This window comes from Rhopilema esculentum, chromosome 18 (assembly GCF_057945365.1).
Source record: "Rhopilema esculentum isolate cy_ngs chromosome 18, ASM5794536v1, whole genome shotgun sequence".
Classification (NCBI taxonomy): Eukaryota; Metazoa; Cnidaria; class Scyphozoa; order Rhizostomeae; family Rhizostomatidae; genus Rhopilema; species Rhopilema esculentum.
Genome location: NC_142832.1, coordinates 2,905,105 through 2,926,879, shown reverse-complemented (window position 1 = coordinate 2,926,879; position 21,775 = coordinate 2,905,105). Strand labels below are relative to the sequence as shown.

General features: G+C 34.8%; 3 protein-coding genes across 3 annotated transcripts in view; 2 read left to right on the top strand and 1 right to left on the bottom strand.

The window, feature by feature from the left end:
* LOC135696671 (transforming growth factor-beta receptor-associated protein 1) overlaps positions 1-13,936 on the top strand; it is a 47,242-nt gene extending 33,306 nt beyond the window's left edge. Inside the window, exons 26-31 of the mRNA XM_065216144.2 lie at positions 531-620; positions 976-1,046; positions 1,830-1,905; positions 2,802-2,936; positions 4,781-4,836; positions 5,364-13,936. Coding sequence (XP_065072216.2) covers positions 531-620; positions 976-1,046; positions 1,830-1,905; positions 2,802-2,936; positions 4,781-4,836; positions 5,364-5,514 — 579 coding nt within the window. The 3' untranslated portion in view covers positions 5,515-13,936. The remainder of the gene's footprint in view (positions 1-530; positions 621-975; positions 1,047-1,829; positions 1,906-2,801; positions 2,937-4,780; positions 4,837-5,363) is intronic.
* On the bottom strand, positions 7,345-8,847 carry LOC135696676 (protein-cysteine N-palmitoyltransferase HHAT-like). Its single transcript, XM_065216149.2, has one exon. The coding sequence runs from the start codon at positions 8,845-8,847 to the stop codon at positions 7,345-7,347; it is 1,503 nt and encodes a 500-aa protein (XP_065072221.2).
* On the top strand, positions 13,796-21,660 carry LOC135696687 (eukaryotic translation initiation factor 4E). The gene is made up of 8 exons (XM_065216173.2): positions 13,796-13,936; positions 16,154-16,294; positions 16,776-16,792; positions 17,318-17,381; positions 18,025-18,138; positions 18,650-18,789; positions 19,260-19,314; positions 19,922-21,660. Exons 1-8 carry the CDS (start codon positions 13,883-13,885, stop codon positions 19,979-19,981), a joined length of 645 nt encoding a protein of 214 aa, XP_065072245.1. The 5' UTR covers positions 13,796-13,882; the 3' UTR covers positions 19,982-21,660.
* The last annotated feature ends 115 nt before the right edge of the window (positions 21,661-21,775 follow it).

Below are 21,775 nucleotides of genomic sequence, written 5' to 3'. Positions count from 1 at the left end.
CTATGAGTCTGCACGTGCTACTTTCCTAACAAAAAAGACTTTTAAACTTTCACATGGTAATTTTAATAAAGAGGCTTTTAAACTTTCACGTGCTGCACATTTTGTATAATCACTGTGAGAGTAATTAAAATTTTTTTTGCCAAAATTGTACTCTGGATCCTCAACGACCTATTTCCTCGACGCCCCACTTGCTCCACTGGACGCTCTTGAACCCAGAGTACCAAGGTTGATATTCAGTTCGTTTTGTTCGAAATAGAAATGCTCAGCGAACAGACAAGACCAATCTGTCTATTTTGTAGGTGGGCATGGTATGATAGTATAATACTGACTACGCCCATTGCTTGTATTGTTTCAACAAAGAGTCTGATTTAATTATACTGGCTCGAGAAACAACCATTTCTTTGCACCTAAAGCTTCAGCAAAACCTTAATTAGTTATTCTAATTTGTCTAGAATTTGGAATTGTAGTTAAATTGTTTGTTAATCTCTAGCATATGATACTTATCTGTATCAATATGTTTTATAATCTAGCTAGACAATCATGAGAAGGCATTAGAGATTTTGGTTCATAAGGTCGAGGACCCGTCAGCAGCTGAAAGATATTGTATCGTCACTTCTGAGGTATGAAGCTTTGGGTTTTTAAACCACTTTTTGCAGATTCAATAGACCTTTCAATAAACACGAGTTCTTTATTTACCTCAAATATTTCCTCTTTTGCTCTGCTGATTGTTAATGGGCATGGAGGATACTGTTTTCCAACATCTAATACGAAACATTGCCACTCAAGCTGTATAAAAAATGACATGGAAAGTGCCCAAATCGCGAAAATTAAAGTGACATTTAATGACATAAGGGGGTACTTTTCCAGGAAGCCCTTTTTTCAAGTTTCTAAGAGAAAAAATGGGTTCTACGTTGGCCATTCTGAGTACTGAACAAAATGAATCCGATACAAAATTAATATAAAACTTGTTTTCAGGGAAAGGACCCAGGGCTTCGAAAGAAACTCTTTCATGCACTTTTAGCTGTCTACCTCCGATCACCCGGCAGGTATGTTGGCTTATTGAATAATTTGAAGAAATCCTTTTTGATAACGAAATAACTCAGTCGCTTTAATGATTATGCTTAGGGAAATTGTAGTGATATGTTAGGAGGGGCAAGGGAGAACTTACCACCGATTACAAAAATTTTTGAAGAAAGCTCGACAACGGCTAATGCCCCCGGTCCTCTTTCGTCAGAGGCCCTGCTGTGATTTAGAGCAAGAAACAGAGAGGAAGCTCTTTTAGAAGTGAAGTTAAGTTTAGGAGATACAATTAAGTAACTCGGGTTGAGAATAAAGAGAGAAAGAAGAGATTTCACGTTTTCTTTTTTCATGTTAATAGGCAGCACTTGAGAGAAGTGCCATGAGATGAAGTTGGGAGGGGCATGTTGGCAAATTCTACATGATTTCACACGACTATTTTCAAAGGTTACAGCAAATGTGTCTTAATTTGACAAGATAACAAAAATAGCACTTTTAGAAAGTTGTTTCGGTTAAACGTCATGACTTTTTGATACAGTGAGGTATGTTTAGTCCCAACCTTTCCAATGGATTCGCCCATGTCAAGGTCACTTTCATCATTTTCTGAGACCCCCTCATTAAAAGTCTTATGTACGCGTCATTACTTCATCCTATCCTTTTTAATTATTATTCTTGTACCAGGTCCCGTTTCATAGTTCTTTTTTAAGCAAGTCGGTAAACCCAAGCTACCCCGATTGAACACTGTTTTTGATTTCATTGATTTCCAAATTATTTGATCCTTGTCTCTACTATAAATGCCATTCATTTCAAAGCGGCGACGCAGAAATAGACAGAAAACCAGCTATGCAGCTTCTCAACACGTACCAGGCTGATTTTGATCCTTTAGAGGTATGACCCTTCGGCCTTGCTTAGCCCATGCAACCATTGAAATATACAGTAACTAATCTTTTGCATTATATTAATGGATCTTAAGATTCAACCAGATAATGTCTTGAGGGTGTTTATCATTGATACTATTTTAGTTCTCCTGTATTGGAGACAATTATTCTTATCATATCATCTTGATATAGTCTAGAGCTTTGAGGTCCGTGCGAGGATAATATTGTCGTCATGCAATCAGTGAGTAATTCTGAACGGGACACAGAATTACAGTTTGCTCTCTGCTGGGATGGGTGGCTTAATGAGATTGGTAGGACTAACATCTTGATAATGTAGGACTAGGCTTTTAAGCCTTACAACTGAAACTGCATTAGACAGGAGAGTTGGTTTTACAAACATTGAGTCTAGGTCAAACTATTGCAGTCATAACTTTTATTATATCATTTCCCAGGCAAAGACCGTCTTCAGTAGTTCTTCAATAGCATATTTTCCCCAAAATATTTAGTGAATTTATTTCTTTGTCTCAGTACTGTTTTCATGATATTTCACCGCTTTATTGCCGCATTGGCCATTTTTTAATACTGTCAAAATAATTGCAATCCCTCAAAAGTTGTGGAAAAGTCTCTTATTAAACCATAATGTTTTTCCTATTCAATTAAGTTCTTACGAGTTAGATATTCTACATGCTGTGATTCCCCTTTTCTGAAACTTTTACTTTACGATTGGACACATGTTTTATGATTTGATCAATTTTACATTATACCATTGATGATGTGATGTGATGTGATGTGATGTGATGTGATGTGATGTGATGTGATGTGATGTGATGTGATGTGATGTGATGTGATGTGATGTGATGTGATGTGATGTAATAATTGTATTCTAAGCCAAAGTTGATTTTTTAGGTAATGCAAATTATTCCTGATGGCTGGACGGTTGGTGAAATATCAGGTTTTCTCTCAGGCGCAGTTAGAAAGAGCTTACACACTTCAAGGGATAAGAAATTAGAGGCCAGTTTATCTAGATCTGTCTACGTAAAGGTACGAAACAAGATCAATAAGCCTCTCTTTTCACCTTTCCATCCATAGATTAGATTTCCATTTGTTTTGTCTTTCCCTTCACCTAAGGATCATTACAACATTTTTTGAAAATGATAAAAACAGGGCTCTTCAAAAGCTCCATATTCAACTCTAATCTTCTTTTAATAAACTAAAGCTTTTCATCTGACAATCTTCAGAGTTTAAAACGTCAGAACATAGATCGAAAACTCTACGCTAGGAAATATATATACCCAGTTGTGGATCGAAATAGGCCAATCAGAAACACGAGCACATGCCTGTTCAGGTTGACCAATCAGTGCCGCTTGCCTATTGAGAATGTTACCAATGGAGTCCTAAGGTAAAAACGAACTCCTTTTGTCTACACAGTAGCGGGTTTTTCGTGCTTATGTAGATAGATTCCAAAACAGCTATAGGAACGACGATCGGGCTTTACCAATAATCCGAATCATGTCGCCATTATAGTTTTTTGCACAATCTGGGTTTTCCAGTAAATGCTGCCCGATAGCAGAATCGCAGGTTTTAGTTGTAATTTTAGAATCTTCTTTCCTCATTTCTTTCAAAGGTAGATAGGAGTTCAATCTGCTCCTATCTAAGCCAAGCAGACACTTCTGCTAAGGTTTGTTTCAAGAAGGAGGAAAATATCTTCACCCGAAGTAGATAAATTAGTAATCACAGACTGTTAATTGTTTTTTGTTTAATCTAATTTGCTTAGAAAATTATATTTTTCTATCCATGTGTCTTTGAAATCAAATTTCGTTTATTGCATTAACATGTCGACTGTTGGTCTGAAGTTGTATTCTTATCTTTCACTTGTTTTCGTAAAGTTTTTAGGCCCTTATCAGTTCAATCCGTAAAACCCAGTTTGTTCATTCGCCAATGCATTAAAGTATGATTGTACTTATAGTTTTTAGAACAGCTGTTTCCTTCAACTGATTATATCAGCTCTACTTAGTTCTCTTAGGTCATCTCTAAAGAAATTGACTTTTTTATGTCTTGCAAATCACCTACTTTTGTTTAGTTTGCTTAATCAGTGAAAATTAAATGTTTTGCTTGTGCTCTCGCTGTTTTCATAACCACTTTCTGATTCATTTATTTTTTAAAGAGTTTTAAAGTTACAGGAAATTCAAGATAGCATTTGCGAGGATGTTGAAAGACATTTAATATCCGAAAGAACTAAAATATTGTAAAACCGAAAATCCAATAAACTTATAAGAAATATTTGAAAAAGATTTTTACATCTTTGAGACTTTCTCCCAGCTTGTGGATTGATCTCTGTTTTTTCCAGCTTCTTTTCAAATATACTCGTTTAAATTTCTTCCATGTGAAAATGCTAGATTCGTTTTATTATGATTCACAACATTAAACGATGCTCTTTAAAACATATTTCATACACTGTTTACGTTGAAGCTGCCATAGCCAATGCTGCTATACATCAAACAAATTAAAGTTTGATTTTGGAAGATTGAAGATTTATGGCATAATTCATATTTTTCATTGTGTCTAATCTACGAAATTTTGAGTAGTAATTTCGGAGTTTGAGTAATAATCTGATTAAACAATTTCATAAAGACTTTTTGAATATACATTTATCAATATATCATACAAATTTTTGTAACTTCTTCTTCATATAACTATCTTTTTTTAAATCTCCTTCGAAAAGAACTCTTGCTAAAAGATCATATTTTATTTGCAAGTTTCAGCATTATATTTTCTAGCAGATAGTTCTTGATTCCTTTACTTAATTACGCATTACTTTTCCTTATGCTCTTTCTTCCTTTCTGCTAAGTACGCACAAATTTGAAATGCTTGCCGTTTATTTATAGAATCGTGGTCTTTACATTGGCTGTCAGAATGGAGCAATAAACGTTACTGATGAGAGGCAAGTTCAGAAATCTTACGTTGGCTTAACAGTTAAAATGCTTTTATACCACGTACGATATTTAGCCCACAGAGCCCCCGTCTTTGTCAATTCTCTTACAAAGCACCTTGTTTCTTCTACATAGGCTATATCGTGTGTTAATAAGGGGTGGTCGTTTTGCTATGGATTAATTTATTCTTTTCTAAAATTTTCTAGCTTTTTTAGATTGCCCTATTACATTAGGGCTGTATATCTAGATCAGTGCTTAAACATTTTGTTGTAAGAAAAGTTGATGCTAGAAAGGTTATTTGCTCAAAATTATACCTATTAATTTATTGGAATTATTGTTTGTCAGTTTGTCAAAAAGTGCCCGATGCTGTATAGTCAAAGCTCTACTAGCTTTTCGTGATGATCGTATTCAGCAGGAGACTCGGAATAGCAACTTGGAAACTTCTTTTTTACACACCAAATAGCGTGTTTATCTATGTATATTCAATTTTTTACTATATTATTATGTTTTATTTATTAAAGATCTTACTTTGTTTTAGGACGTGTGCTGTTTGTCGCAAACCATTTCAAGAGCCAAACATCGCGCAATACCCAAATGGGACTCAATGTCACGTGCACTGCATTGACGACAAAAACGTATGTCCGGTAACTGGAACAAACTTTTCAAAGCGAGTTATTGTAACGAGGTAATAAATAAATCAATCATTCAATACCTGATTGGAGTTATGGTAATTAGTTTTTGCCATGTAAAGTGGCAACAGGGCAGATTAATGTTAAGTTTCGTGATAGAAAATTCCCGTCTAGAATTTGTTAATATTCCCAGGACTGACAAAGAAGGGATTATTTTTTTCCTTAATGTAATTTCTGGCATTTTTGTTGGTTTGAAAAGGGATTTCACAAAAGTGCTGTCATTGAAGCCAGGGCTATAGTAGCCAATGGTCTGAGTTTCGTACAGATATTTCATGTCTCAAAAGTAATTTGCCTTGTGCCATAGTCTAAGCATAGATGTTCCACATTAGTGTAAAAGTCCTCATTTTACTGGTAGTGTAAAAATTTTGAATATAGAAACATATTAAAAACATAGTTTGAATGAACCAGAAAGTTCTTTTATGTTTAGAGGCCGGCAAAAATGAGGGATTATTTTTTGTCTTCATGTATCGAAGGCTCCTGAAATTACTCACAATATTTAGATAGATAATAAAATTACCTGTAAATAATATACAATAATTGATTATAATTTTGTTATCATTTCAAGCAGAACTTTTTCGTATGTATTGGAATGCACATCTTGTTATTTTTACACGCTCTCAATTTTAAGTACCAAATTGCAAATCGCAAAGTGATTGCAGATGATGTAACATCCCCCTGAACAAGTTTATTAAAAATGCAAGGAAATTATCTCAGTTCTTGCATAAATTGATTAGCAAATTTATATAAGAATCTGTCTCTTGGGCCTTTTAGCTTTAGCATTGTTTAAATGTCATGTTTTGGGGACAACTATTGCTTTGAATCCTCACTATTTGAAATACCTTCGCCAAGTGTCTTTTATCTTGCTACAAAATCTAGTTTGGCTCTTTGTATTATGGAAGGGAAATTTTACCCAGTTTCTTTGCATTTAACAGTTGAAAATTGACAAGCTTACTTGCAATGAGCTTAATGAGCTTAATTATCCATTCTCTCCAACGTCATTTTTTCTAAAAATACCAAAAGGTTTACTTTTAGTCCTTCTTTCATTTTATTTTCACGGATACTGATTGCCAAAATAGAATTCTTAAAATAAGGAAACCACAATTTGCTTCTCTTTTTATTTTCAAAAATATAAATGACAATTTAAACAGCCTCACGTTAAGTGTAAATCTCTCATAAAATATTTATTTTTTAAATATACAAACCAAAATAATTGTAAATACCAGTTTTCTTTCTCTCGATATTTCATTTATTTCATTTCCACGTTTGTTTTTCCGTTTGATTTCAATATTTCTACGTAACAATTGTTTCCCGTTCCATTAAATGAAATCCTAGTACAGATTTTCTTACTTAAAATATAATGTTTCCGCTTAAGCTTCTAATTAATTTCTACAAAATTTTACCTTCGTAAAAGCCAGGACTAGAATGCAACTCTGATGGGGTATTTTACATCTAATGTTTCTTTACATCTAATGTTACGCCTTCGTGTGAAATCTGTGTTTTTACTTGTTAAATAAAAACTTCCCACATTTGAAACATGGAAGGAACATCGAAGAGACATAAATACAAGGAAGGGGCATAGACGGGTGTAACCTGGGATGCAATTCACGGGGAGAAATCTTCAAAGGGTTATAAGTCGCTAAACACAAGATTTTCTTCGTAAAGAAAAGATCATACTTAAAGTTTTAATGTTATTTCTGAGAGAAACTTTTAAAGTTTCTTTTAAATGTATAATAACTTGTTAATAAAGCCCTATTTATAAATATCCGTTTGTTAGAGATCTCAATTGCAAAAGATTGCAGAAGGATTAATTTCCCTTACTTTGGCTATGCATCATGTTCTGGCGTCTATTATACAGTTAACTGCACAATATAAAGCTATATACAAAAATACAGGGCATGTAGGCCAACCGTAAACAAATAATCTCCGTACGAAAATCATTGTTGCTTCAGTGCTAGTCAAGAAAATTACGTTCGATAATATCAGAAAACCAACTGTTACCGCGCCACCTGCTGCGCATATTCTGCGATATGTCTGCGGGGTTATTTTAGCAACAAACCGTTTTGATACCTCAAGCTTCATTATATTAGCAGCAATAGCTTCCATAGATATGCCCAACCAATTTGTCAGCGCCCATGCGATGTATTTTTCTGTACCTCCGTGCCAGAATCCAACGAATGCAAAGCTGGAAAACGAGGCCAAAATTTGCCGCACTATTCCATAACGAGATCCTCCAATTGGAATGTAAATGTAACGACGCAGAAATGCATATAATCCCTTATCGAAATATCGCCACATATCGACATAAGTGTAAAGGTTCGATATGCAGCCGGGCTGTCCTGGGGGCTCCATACCATCGATTTTGGCGAATACTCCAGCGAAACGATAAAACACGACATATTTCAAGTAAAAGAACTGGAGAAGCGACCAGATCACGCCTAGAGTCTCCCAGCAATTGAGTTCAACAAGAATGTGCATGTGTTTTGAAATGCATGTGGAATACAGAAAATGGAAGGATATTTCGATCAAGGCGAAGTACGCGATACAGGAAAAGATTTCGACAGCAAGCGACGCTACGGACGGTTTTTGAACACGTGTTTTCATCTGAGAATGAAATTTGTCGAAAGTCAGAAGTGGCCCATTCAAGAATAATGGAAAATAGAATACAAATGATAGAAAATCTATAATGTTAGGCGCATTTTCAGATGCCTTAGATCTGCTTGATTCGGAAGTTGGTCGGCCAATTCTTGCAGCCTCCAAGGCGAAACTCAGCAATCGTAAGTTGCACATCATCAAAGCGAAAATAACCAGGCTTCGTATTGTATCATCGTTTGCGAGTGGCGAAATTATGTAGCTTAGGAATGGATCGAAATTGACGGCGTAAGTGGCAGCTAAAAGATGAATCCATATAGCACAAACTGATTTGGTCTTTGCTGTGATGTAAACAGTAAGTGCATGGCACAAAAGTATCGCGAGTCCCGTTACACTAAGAAGCATCGATAATGCGATGAAAGAGACTGTAATAAGCGCTATTTTACGAGCCATTGTCGATAATTTTGACATAGTGTTACTAAGAGTTGAACTTATAATGCAGACGATTGTGTAAAAGCTGAAAAATTGTCTCCAAAATGTCCACTCACCATCTGCTATATCTTTGAGTCTGCCATTAAAAAGAGATGTATCGGCGTCGAAAAAGCCCTCGTGAAGTTGGTACAGATACCTATTTGAAATCTCGTATGTGTACCAAAATGGCACAGCTACGCAAGGTAACCAAATACCCCAGTGTAATTTCGTTTCCAGTGAAGTTGCTGGAACAAAATCAAGTCTTGCTGCCATTTTAGGCTGCCGATAGTTTCCTTCAAGTCTCCTGTTTGTACCCCTCTATACTCCGAATCCTCACGCCAGTTCTAAATTCTAATCTAAGTTCTTTCACTTTAAAACCTTCTGTCTCCGCTTGTAGGAATTAATGTAGAACAGTAGATCTTCCAGGTAGAGCTCTTTTTCCAACGGTGAATTTTTACAAATGTTCACAGCACTCCTTAATGCACTTCGCATCCTCGTGGAATCTGTGTTTTAAAAGCGATTCCTCCCATCATCTTCATCCATGGAAAACACATTACAGTTTTATATTAACAAGGAGATCTGGTGCGCTGATCTTTGCCTATTGTTCTATTGTTTCATATCACATTGATGTAAACACGTGTGCGGGTAAGCCATTTCTGTGTAATAGAAAAGACAAGCAATTTTACATCAAACAGCTGGTTAAACACTATATTTGTGAAGCTTTAACGCAGTTCGTTATAAACAGATATACTAATACCACAGCCCATCAAACATTTTTGTATCGTATTTGATCAGGCAGTTTCTTCTTTGCTGCCCATATGCTGAGCTGGGTGCAATTCTCATCAGTTTTGCACTTAGCCCAGAATTATCGAAACAGCAAGTTAAAAACTGTGGCACACCATCCCCTTAAAATACTGTTTACATTCAACTTGATTTTGGAAACTTTGAAACACCTAAAATTTGAATGTCCTTCTTATTAGAACTGCTTTTGTCCCTGTGCTAGTGATCTAGCACGACAGTTTACACAGCTTCAGGCGTGTAGGCCCCCTCATGCCCGTCCACTGCTCGAATCCATGGCTCACATTTTCTTCGATTATTTTTTCCATAATTTTTAGGACTGTTTTTTCTCAGCTCGTGCAGCTTACTAAGACAAGTTTATTCAAACTTCATAGCAATTCAAGTGATTATGGCCTGATATTTCTGTCAAATATTGACTGTTAAATTAGATATATATTAAACTCGTTTTGTTTACTCTTGTCTCGGGGTTCAGGGAAATCTGCCCGCGTCCCTCTTTGGCGTATTTAAAGCTGAATTGAATCTCTAAATCCATGAGTGTATGGGGTTGACAATTTTGAAATTTAACTGTAACAGTGACCATCCGGAGACGTTTCTCTTCGTTAAATGTACCTCCTATTTTATGAAATATGAAAATATTCGTTTGAAAATGATGCATGTGTCGAGAAATGCGGAGCTCAAACGCCTTTTTTTATGCAGTAACCCATGCTGATCAGTATCACTACGATGCAGCCTTATTAAAGATTGGCATCATCCTTGCCTACAAACTTTTCTGCTCCCATTAAACGTAAGAAACCACCCCATATTATGTTATTATCCAATGTTTTAAATGTCATCCTTTATTTTGGCATATGGAATATTTTTTAAAGACACTGATCTTCTTTTCATTTGAACGATTTCTAAGCCAAAAAGCACAGTTTTTCTCCTCATGCCTGTAACAAACAGATAATTGCATTCATGGATGATATAAAAATTTCAAGATTTTGGCAGCTTTTTCAAGAAATGACGGAAGCTATTTAGAGCAATGGCGGTAATGAGTGGGTATGTCAAAAAAAACTCAGGATAAAATATTGCAAAACTGATTTTTTCGGAGAAAATATCAAAATATCAAGCCAGCATTCCCCCGAGCTCCGGCGCACATAGATCAGACTTTTGAAATATTTTGATTGAAATATTTTGATATCACTCTGGTTTTTCAGTATTAGATCACAGGCGTGTGTACCTGTTATTTGATTAATTCCATTCCTTCATTATTGGAACACCAGCGACAACAGGTGTTCGTCCTTTGATGCCGAAAAAGGTAAAATTGAACAAAGGTGTCGAGCATCCGGGACGGCATGGCAGTAAATGGCCTTTTGACAAAAGGAAAGTCTGCCGATTGAATAGAATCCTTGGGCACACAGGTGGGGCATTTGATTGTCGCCTTGCTCTTTTCAAAGTCGGGCTGTCCCTATTTACATTCTACGGAATGGAACAAAAAAATGTCGAAATGGCATGGCTACTTATGTTTTCTTAAAAGGAATGCAAATTGTCGACATAATCAATCATCATATTCGCCATCATCAGTTATCAACAATCATCAACCGCCTCCTACTTGTAGTCAGCATCATCATCATCATCATTATTATTATCATCATAATCATCATCATCGCCAAATTTGATATTTTTGAAGACATTTTCTTTCAGTTTACCTAGTCAGCTACACTATTTTTTTCATAAGAACACAATTTTTAAGAACACTGAAATTTAGAAAAATAGAATTTTAGAATAGAGGAAAAATAGAGGTTTTTGCAAAATTATTTCTTATGTTGAAAATCAGAGGAGAATCAGTATATTTTAATGTAGTTTGCCTGAAGTGCCAATGAAAATTTTCATTATCCTCATTGATCAATGCCGATATAACGATAAACATTATGTCTCATTCTCAAAATACTTAAAATTTAGTAAATGTAGGCTGAATTCAAATCATCGTTAAGAATTGATGCTTGTTTTGTTTGGATTTTCTTGAACGACATTTGACCTGCGTGTCTTCTGTACCATCAATTACAGTACTTGAATAATAATTTACCTCTTTCCTTCAGCGAGACAGATAATAAATTTGTAAGCGTGATTTGACAAGCCCTCGAAGTTTTCTTTCACTGCAATCTTTCAGTCTTTTTCTACTGATGATACCACACAGGCCTGATGTTCCTTCGTTTCAGTTCTAAATAGAATCGTCCGAGTGACGCCAGCTGAAGTAGATTTATCTTCACTATATTTTGGTCTTGAAGTTTCACTTGTTCGTGAGGTTGGTCAACTATTTGTACGGCCGTCGCCTGAACAAAGAAATTTTCACAGCTGATGGACTTTCTTTTATTCCCTATATAAATAAGACATTTTCAGACAGGCGCTCATTCAAATAAACTTCCTCAGTTAGCGATATTGTTTCAACTCTATAATGTGTTTATCTACAATTTACGACTTTCATTCGCTCTATCAGGATAATACCAGAAACTTGATTAAACTCATTACCGCCATACACATTTTTATTTATTTTGATTAAAAAAAGGTAAAACAGTCAGTGCCAGAGTGGCATGCAAATTTCGAGTCAAGGAAGTCTTTGCGTAATTTACAATTAGTTGAGTTATAAGAAATTTTCATATCTGAGATTTAGCGTTCCATGATTTTTCAGTGTGCTTGCATTGGAAGCTAGAGGGGTTCTATGGGGCTACAGTCCCCAGCCAGTTGCAGTGCTTACAAATTTCAAATCTGCTGGCAAGTTGTACCAAGTTTTAGGCCCTAGTATGGATAAATCCTTGAAGTCTGAGTTGGTTTTAAATAAAGGGCTTTTTTCTTTTGATCTTCTTGTGGAGTGATGCCACAGTGGATTGTTCTGTTGTAAAGTCATGTTGTAATTTTGATTACTGTTAGTGAATATTTTGTACAAAGCCTCATAAATTTATGAAAGGATAATAAATTAGAAATTATATGAATTAACTTTAAGACATCAGTTCAATCTAAATACCTCTTAAAGCAATTTTGCTTTATTGAGTGGCCGGAGAATATCGCAGATTATGTATGTATCAAGTTAAATGTATCTCTCTATGTTGAAGAAAAATGAACTCAGTTGTGAGGCTTGAAGCATTCCGAAAAATATCACCTATAATTAGAGTACTATTTAGAGCTTCGTAAGTATGATTATTATACTGGTGACATTATAATATGCCGATTAAATATTGATCCTTTATCATCAAAATATAGCTTATTTTACTTATAGAGATGTTCTTGAAGAGACTCAAAAGAATTGAGAAATATAATATTTTCTTCTTAGTAAGCTCAACTATTGAGAAAAGTCCTATTTTAAGAAATTCCTTGCATAAAAATTCTTCTAAAAAGCTGCTATTGTGTTGTAAAAAGAGAGGAAAAGACAATGGAGTAAGTGATTGTAAGAATGCTTCAAATGTAACAATTAATCATGTCCTGACGTTTTTTATAATGGCCTTTTTGAAGATGTAAAACGTGCTCAAAATCTGTATTGTTTGTTTGACCCTATTTTGATGGCTGGCATTTCCACGTTGCTAATTGTTATTTTGATGTAGTACTGTGATTCTCACCCAATAAATAGCTTAAAAATTAAAAACCCATAGGCTCATTTCTTTGATTCAGCACCTTGTATTTGAGAGCCTTTTTACATGTTGACGAAGGTTTTAAGTTTAGTATTTTAAATTGTATCTAATTTTCTAAAAGATAACTTAGCTGGTTTCGCTTCCAAATGTAAGAGTATACCCTTTTGAATACGAAGTTTTGACCCTGAATTGAAAATATGCCCCGTTTGAAATTAGAACCAAAATAGTCTAACTCTTGAAAAAGTTGGTCTTCTTTGCTGTAGCATAAGTGTGTGATAAGAAGTAATTTTTCTGTATTCTATAGTACTTTTAACGGCATTTATATGCAGTTTATGTTTAAAATGAAAAAATTGGTTTGAAATATAATTTTCCTGATATACCATTGAGCTATTGAGCTGAATTCTCCTCTAATTTATTTAGCCTTGGTATCGACATTGCTAGAGTGTCACCTAAGAGAATTAGCCAATGTCTATTTATAGCATAACCTTTGGTTAAATCATAAAACTTTTGTCCTAAGGAAATTTGATAATGAATGTTTTTGGTTATTATATGTAGATGTGATCACATAACTGTTTTGGGTGCTGGCATTACATTTATTGAGCTAGTTCTAGCATAGTTCTAGAGATAAACTTTTGATAGAGTTATGTCGAGATACTAAAAAAGAATGTTATTTTTATTGACCTGATCGAAATTTTAATGTCTCAAACGTTATGGCCACTTATCAGCACCAGACGAGAGACACGTCCCCCTTGGCTCCACAGAACGACTGCATTCCTTGTAAATTAGATTCCAGACTTCCAGCGCTCAAACGAGACAGGAGACTTCTGTGAATCAGAATTTCGCGGAGTACCAGCCATTTCCTACTGATCAAGTTAGTTTTTTGAAGATCAAGGAATTATTGAAAAGGCATGGCAGCCTCAGGAGAGATAGATGAAACTAATGAAGTAACATCGAATATCCAAGTAAGCATTTTGGGAAGTTTAAGTGCTGGTGTTTCAAAACGATAGGCTGGGAGAAGCAGTCGAATGGCTAAGCTTTTGGAAGTCATCTGTCAAAAGGATATTTTAGGGGCTGGAATCGGGGAGGAAATTCTTCAGCTGAGTTCAGTTTATAACCTTAAGAACTGTTAGCTACAATTTAATGCGAAGAAACGGAAATATATTTTCTAAGAGAATTTCTCTGGTCAGCTGCCAATTCCAGCTGCACAGTGAAGGAAGAGAAGTGAGATCTGCTATGTGTTAAATGGCGTTTTCAAAGAAATCATCAATTTGACCAATTCGGTGCAATAGAAATTTATATTGTGCAGTTTTAGTATGCAGAAAATTTCGAAGTCGTTTTCTTTCCTTTATTAAAATTTTGTTTGAACGAAAATGTGGATTTCAAGAGACACTGCAAACGGCTGACTCAGCCTTTATGCACCTTTGGGAATATGACAAATTACATCATGGTCCATATTGTCTGATCAGGCCAAGTGCTCCCGTTTCCATTTATCCATTATTATTTATTCAAAAAATTATTATTGAAGCAAGAAGTGGCAAAAATATTATATTTTATCAGCTTTTGTGTCAAAAATTTACATTTCTCCAATCCTTTGAAGGATCTTATGTCAACCAATTTCTTTAATTGAGCGCACGTTGCTTTTTCGACCCACGCTTTCGATGACTCAGCTACTCAAATGTTGCTTTTCTTCGGAAATCAAAAACGTAAATTTATATATGAAACTTTTAGTATAGGAGCATTTTTAGCTACTTTAGAGGGAAATTACTCGCGCAAACAGTTGGAGCTGAAGGTTTGAAATTAGTTCTCTCCCCACGACATCTTATTGGAGTTGTTTCGTAATATCTACTTCAAAGATACATTGTTTGAAAAAGCTCACGTATTATTCAACTTTTACTTTGTGCAGAAAAATGTAAATCTGTCTTCAGCCTGACAGGCGTTTAGTGAAAAACAAGGTAGTTTTGCATTGAAGTGTGAAGTGATCAATGCAATGTGAATTTTCACAGAAAAGTAATGCCCTAAATTATTCAACATGATGGATAATGACAATATAAAGAAAGAAATAAATATAGGGAAGCAGAAATAATCTTTATGCCTATATTTATGTTTTTTGACCACCTGTTTATATTAGTTTGTAAGTAAATTATTAGCTTTTGGCAAAGTTAGCTTGCTTTTTCAATTGCTTTTGAAATTCTATCACCAGATGAAATCGGTGTATAACTAGGAAACTTGGTCAACCAGGGCAAGATGAAGAATTACAAAGAATCTTATATAGATAAAAGTGAAATCTTCAAAACCCTGAATGTAATTCCCCTTGGATCTCAATAGGGGGTTGACCTTGACTATGGAAAATTTGCCTCATTGACTTGTGGTGCACAATTGTGTTAAGGGCAGCATAGGTTCCAAATCTTTGATTGGCTGAGCGACCAAAATTCTGCATACCCTGTTAGCCAATCAGAATTTAAGAATATAACAACAAACGTGCCTCGCAGCTAGATTTAGGCTTATTTTGGATGCTTTTACCACTGTCCACAAAAATAAACATGTAAAATGCGCTGAAAGATAACCTGAATTTCCTTTCAAAAATTAAATCTTTGACAAATTTTTGAAAAATCTGCCCTTGTACTCAGTAAAAATTGTTCTGCGATCGTCAGCTACGAAAGCTTCAAACTGTCCTTTTTGAATCCTTATAATAGTTGTTTTATCCACATAATTAGTTTTCAAATTTTAAAAGTTGTTTTCTCCATGTAAGATACAAATATGAACTTACCTTTACAAGCCACTGTTAAAATATTTTCTTGTCAGCATTGATGTTTGTGTTAATGACAAAATAAATCACTAAATTCCCCTGAGAGAAAATGCAGTCCACCTTTCTCTTAAAATAACTACAATTGTACAATTTCTTTTGCGCTCAGGTACCTTGTATATTCATTTTAAAGACTTGTAGATCGATAAGAAGCTCACATCCACTGATGTTCATTGCTATGGCTGAGTAAAAGCTGACGCAATTCGTCAACGTTGAAAAGGGCTGGAAAATGAAATATGCATCATTTTCGAACATCTAACATTATTGTGAACATCTAATTCAAAATATGATAATTTTATTATTCATTATATTGCTTTTGTGAATTTTCAAGACACATCACTTTTTAGGTTACTCAAAATATAATTTTCTCTTGCAGCAAAAAGAAACCACCACAGAACTTACACAAGAAATTGTGACAAAGCACCCACTTCAAAATAGTTGGAGCTTATGGTTCTACAGATCTGATAAAAGCAAATCATGGGCAGAAAACTTGAGAAAAGTCATCACTTTCAATACTGTATCCTCTTCTAAGATTTTTCAGTTGGTCTGAAACAGATTGTATTTTTATATTAATACTTAAATTCAGAATTTCTCTGACTTGTTGGTTAATTGCTGCAAACTGTTTTGTTCAACCGCAACTGCTGCTTTTGCACAAGTTATTTGCAAAGTCTTGCCCAAGCAACAACCGCATGAAATAAAATGGTTGATCATTAACAGGAGCATGCTTATTTTTACATTGTTTTCTGATCCATTCCCTTAAATCACCCTAATTTCTCAAAAGTTCAACTTTGTTTGGTGAGCAATCGCCCTGATATGTCTATTAAATTAGGCAATTATCACATTTATGAAGATGTCTTTTCAGAAAAGCCAAGTTGATCCTAAGTCTTCCTTGTTCATGAATGCCCAAGTATCTAGAAATTTCTTATCTTCCAAATTTTGTGTTATGATTTGTTTGACAGTATTGATGTATCTTTCCCTAACTCAATAAATATTTACAGGTTGAAGATTTTTGGGGGTAAGTGAATATTTTATATACTCTCAAATTGTACTCATGGCTGAGAATGCGAGACGACAATGCTCTTTTTAGCAAACTTTCCTGTATCCATAGAAGCTTTAAAATTCTCTTTCCTGGTTTTCCTCTTAGCCTTTAGAACATTTCAAGATGTTTTTCCTTTTATTGCAAAAGGATGAAGCATGGTGCATATTTTATGAATGCAGGAATTTTATGATCCCCTGGCAATGCATATATTCAGGATTTTACCTCTGTCATTAGAAGTAGCAACGTTAGATAAGATATGGTCAATTCTGGTATGTGAAACAAGCAGACCAAGAGATAAAACTATCATGAACATTTCAAATTTGGGTTGTTTATTAGAAGAATCCTTTTGTTATTAATCAGCTCTTAAAACCACATTTCTAGTGAGGAGTGAAGCAGAAATTTATAAACAAAAGATCTGCACATTATAGCAAATTCCTACTTCTGCTCTAGTCTATAGTCTATCTGCATGTGTTAAATTTCTTTGCTTTCCACTTCCCAAAGGGTCTATAATCATGTGCTGTTAGCAAGTAAACTGCAGTCAGGTTGTGACTACTCTGTCTTTAAGGTTTGTTTCAAATTGTCAGTTTTAGTAAAATACAGTGTTCATTATTGCAGGATGTTTTTTTGTTCATAGATTTTCTATGTGAAATCTCTGTGAATCAATGACTGTTTTTGTTTATTTCTGTGATGTTGGTGTATAAAACAGGACAGTTCTAGGTTGTTACAGTTCCTACTAATTTTTTCTTTATTACTTTTTTATGATTTACCTATTATTCAACACCAAAATTGAAATACTGCATTATTCATCACTAAACATAAATTTAGAACCATTAAACCTCACTTTTTAGCTTTGTCCGAACGTTTTCTATAAAGATTATATATGTTTTGTGGTTCAATACAATGAGCACACACCTGCTTGTTTTTGTCTTATGTGATGCCCTCTACATTCTCACCCTTCACACCAAAGATCTTTGGGTCCATATATAGTTGCTTGTGTATTTAGGCATAGTTTCCTAAAACTTTTTCCTATAGTCATTAATTGGTGTGAATGTGTGACATGGTTTATCTCATAACTAGAAGGTCTGGGAAATCTTTGGCAGAAAAATGTTATGGAAATTTAGAGGAGTGTGTTTTGTTAATCACTGTTTGGTTAGTGGCATCTATTTAACTATTTGACTAGGAAACGGTTGTTCTTTATTGTTTTGTAGGAAGGAATAGAACCAATGTGGGAAGATGAGAGAAACAGACTTGGTGGCAGATGGCTGATAAATGTAAACAAGGGTAACCGTAATGCAGAACTAGATAGACTATGGTTAGAATTGGTATGTATTTGCTGTTATTCATCAGATTATCATGCCTGTCTTTTGGTTTGATATTCTAAGCAAAAATAACATGTCAATGTAGAATAAAGCATTGAAAGTATAAATTGGCAATTACGATGTATATTTATTACAGACAGTGCAAGCTTATATAGGCTGTGATCTCCAATCTTAGTTAGGTACATTAAATCAATTCTGTATAAAAGCATATCAAGATTCAACAATATTTGAAAGGTTTTGTAGCAATGTTTCTATAAGAATTTTTCAGAAAACCAGAAAATCTAGGGTTTAAGAAACAATAACAGCAGTTATCATGTCAACAGAAAAGCCTTTGTTTTGTACCAAGCGAGATTTTTATATAGACAGCTAGACCCTCTCTGAACTGTTGTCTTAGCAACACACTCCTTTTGGATACTCAGAAAAGCTACTCTTAAAATCGAGTTTTAAAGTGTCATAGCTATACAATTCTTGTTGTGGATCAAAAGGATTTTACCCTTAATTCTCTTAATTACAGCTGCTGATCCTTGTTGGAGAAGCATTTGGTGATGATCATGATTCCGTTACTGGTGCTGTTGTGCAGAAAAGAAATAAAGGAGACAAAATTGGCCTATGGACTTGCAAATCAGACGAGCAAGATTCTATCTTAAGGATAGGGTACGTTAATAGGCTTACAAATTTTCCATTCTCTAAAAGTTGACGTCATACACTGCATATTTGTGTCACCAAATATGATGAAGCCTTTTTTGACTGCGTCTCTATTCCATTTAGTTTCTCTATCACCCCTTTTGGGCTGTTTTTCCCACTTATATATACAGTCAACAGTTGGAATTTTTCTTTGAACTTCCGTCGTTTTTTCCCTTTTTTCAATTTGCTATTCTTTTTAGTCAGTTTTTGTGTTGGATGTCAATATCAAATTTTTGTTGTTGTAGTCTTCTGTACAACTGTTTTGTTTTTTGTATCTGAAATAAGTATAATGTAAAATTCAAGGAAATGAATTTGATGATAAGCACATATTTAAGAAGCATTCACGTTACTAGCAGAACTTTCAGCCTGCCGAATCAGTTAACTATTTCTCTCCAATGAGCTTTGAGTCCTATGTCTCATGAATTTATTGTTTGCTGTAGGAAATTTGTGAAGGAAAGACTGTCTTTGACAGGTAAAAACTCCATAGGATACCAGGTAAGCTATTCTTAAGATTTAAAGTCAAGACACTGCTAGTGTGGACAGTTGTTCCCATATTGTACTTTTTATTGAGATTTTATTATCATTATGTTCATGAAAACTATTTGTTGGTTTAATTCGTGAGTGATGATGTACAATCCTAGATAAATATCGTGTTCAGAGCTTCCCTCTAGAAGAAGCTATTATAGTAAGGAAATTAACTAGCTGGTTACTGATTTTTAAATGGAACTAGATTTACGATGTGTTTGCATCGACAAAATTGTTTGCACCCAAGGCCATCAATGTTTGTAATCAATTGATATCTAAACCAGTTATGGCAGTTATACCTATAGGCAGTTATAAGCCCTTAGCTTCTCGGTTTCACTAGCAAATGCGCCAACGGGGCCAGAAGAATACCATTTCTCTCAAAAGTTTGCTATATCGACTTCGTAGTTAGCGGGGTTTGTACATTGTATTTACGCATTGCTGGTGAAAGATTGAATCTAGTATGCGTAATGTAGAGAATATCTATACAACAGAACTTTATTTCTAAAGTTTGTGACAGATTTTGGCGATCTAAGCTTTTGAATAAATATAATTGATATCACGTTTATTTTATTTCTAGTCTCATCTAGATACAGCTGGCAAAACTGGATCCACAGCCAAAAATAAATTTACTTTATAGTAGAACATAGAGCTTAGATGGAATTTCAAAGCATGAAATTTTGAAAATTGGAACACAACAGGAGGCATTATCTGTGACATCCGTAAAATTCTGAAGAGGGAAGGTAAATTTCGAGTGATTGGAACTTCGACTGGGGAATTTGATCTCTGGGTACTTGCCAATTGTTGGAGAGTGACTGTCAATAAATCTTATACGAATTTTCTTAAATGTGAACATTAAGGACCTATTGAGTAGAAAACATTATATACACTGCTTGCCATTGATAAAACGTAAACCTATTCAAGTAACATTATTAGACCCATCTTTCCGTACGAAGAGAAGCATATATGCATATCGCTTTCATACATAAGCCGAAGTGCACGCTGCATGTATTGCAATAACCCATGCCAAAGCTCGTTGATACGGTGGAATGTTTACTAAGATTTTGTGTTAATATATTAACCCAACAATTTACCTAGCGCTTAAAACCCTATACAACGTTGACGGTCTCATTTTCATGTTTTTCCTAATATTCCAACTTGTTTTTAGAATTGATTCCTAAAGGTGTATTAAAAACATAGTTATTTGTTAAGGTTTTCAAACGTCTCCCCACCAGAATCATCGGCTGCGTCTTCTCTGTGTTTTGAAATTGTTTGTGTTTATAAAGTAGATTTAAAGCTTCTACTTTTGTTCTAAATCGACACTTGAAATGGCGTAGATTGCTGTTTAAACCCTGCCATATATAAAGCGTTCTTAATATGCAACTGCAGAAAGTAAAGGGTTGAATCAAATGAAAATTGAAAGAAAATTAAACGAAATAATTTTTTATTACCCTGCACATTTTACTTTATTTTAAAATCTACAAGCTCGCACAATGTTTGTGTTTGTTTCCCAGTGGTAGGTAGAGAGCTATCCTCCTAACTTTTGCCAAAGTGAGATTTTGTTAAATAAGAAAGGATGTCTCTGTACACCTATATGTTATTATTTGATAAAGTAATCTATTGTAATGACGGTTTTTATAGCAACTATATTGCAGCTTTCTGGAGAGTCGGAAACTCTAAAACAAAGGGGCCTAAGACAGAGAGCAACGCAAGGTAAACGATTCTTCCAGGGCTGGACATAGGCCATTTCCCTTTCAGGCACAACGGAAACCTTTCTGCAGAATTTAAATCAAATTTGCCATCCCCTGCTCCATTTAGGTGTTGGCCTCAGAAGCAAATCGTTACACCTTTTTATTGCGTATTAATGATTTATTTTTATTTGTTTATCGATTTAAAATAGCAGCAATTTCTCCTTATTAGCAAATTATTGTTCTAGTGTTACTGTGATATAACTGTCAAATTTACAACATTTTCAATTAATGGGTTGAATCGTGAGACCTTCATCGAGTTAAAGGATAGTTTAAAGCATAGTACCCTTATCAAGATAGCGGCAATCGTTATAAGGGAAGAGCTTTTTTGCTTGCTAACTTATACTCTCCCGATATACAAGGTTGGTGTACCATGTTAAGTTGCTCTCCATCGTCTTTACTTGTGTTTTAAACGTTTTTTATTTTTAACCGTTGTGTATTGCCATTAGGTTCGCTGTTGTGTGTAGATGTCGTAGTTTGAGAAGACTCAAGTAAACAGGTCGTCATCGCATTCACTATCTAGTAGACTTGTCAATAACTCGTTTTTCGTGAAAGATGTTTTCTCTATTGACACTGTACTTTTCTGCCCCCGTACCTATGAGAATTCCAGCCTTATCTGGGATGTCTTGGTCATTACTCTCGATGTCACCCCACTTCGCAACGTGTGAAATCAGAATCCTGACCAG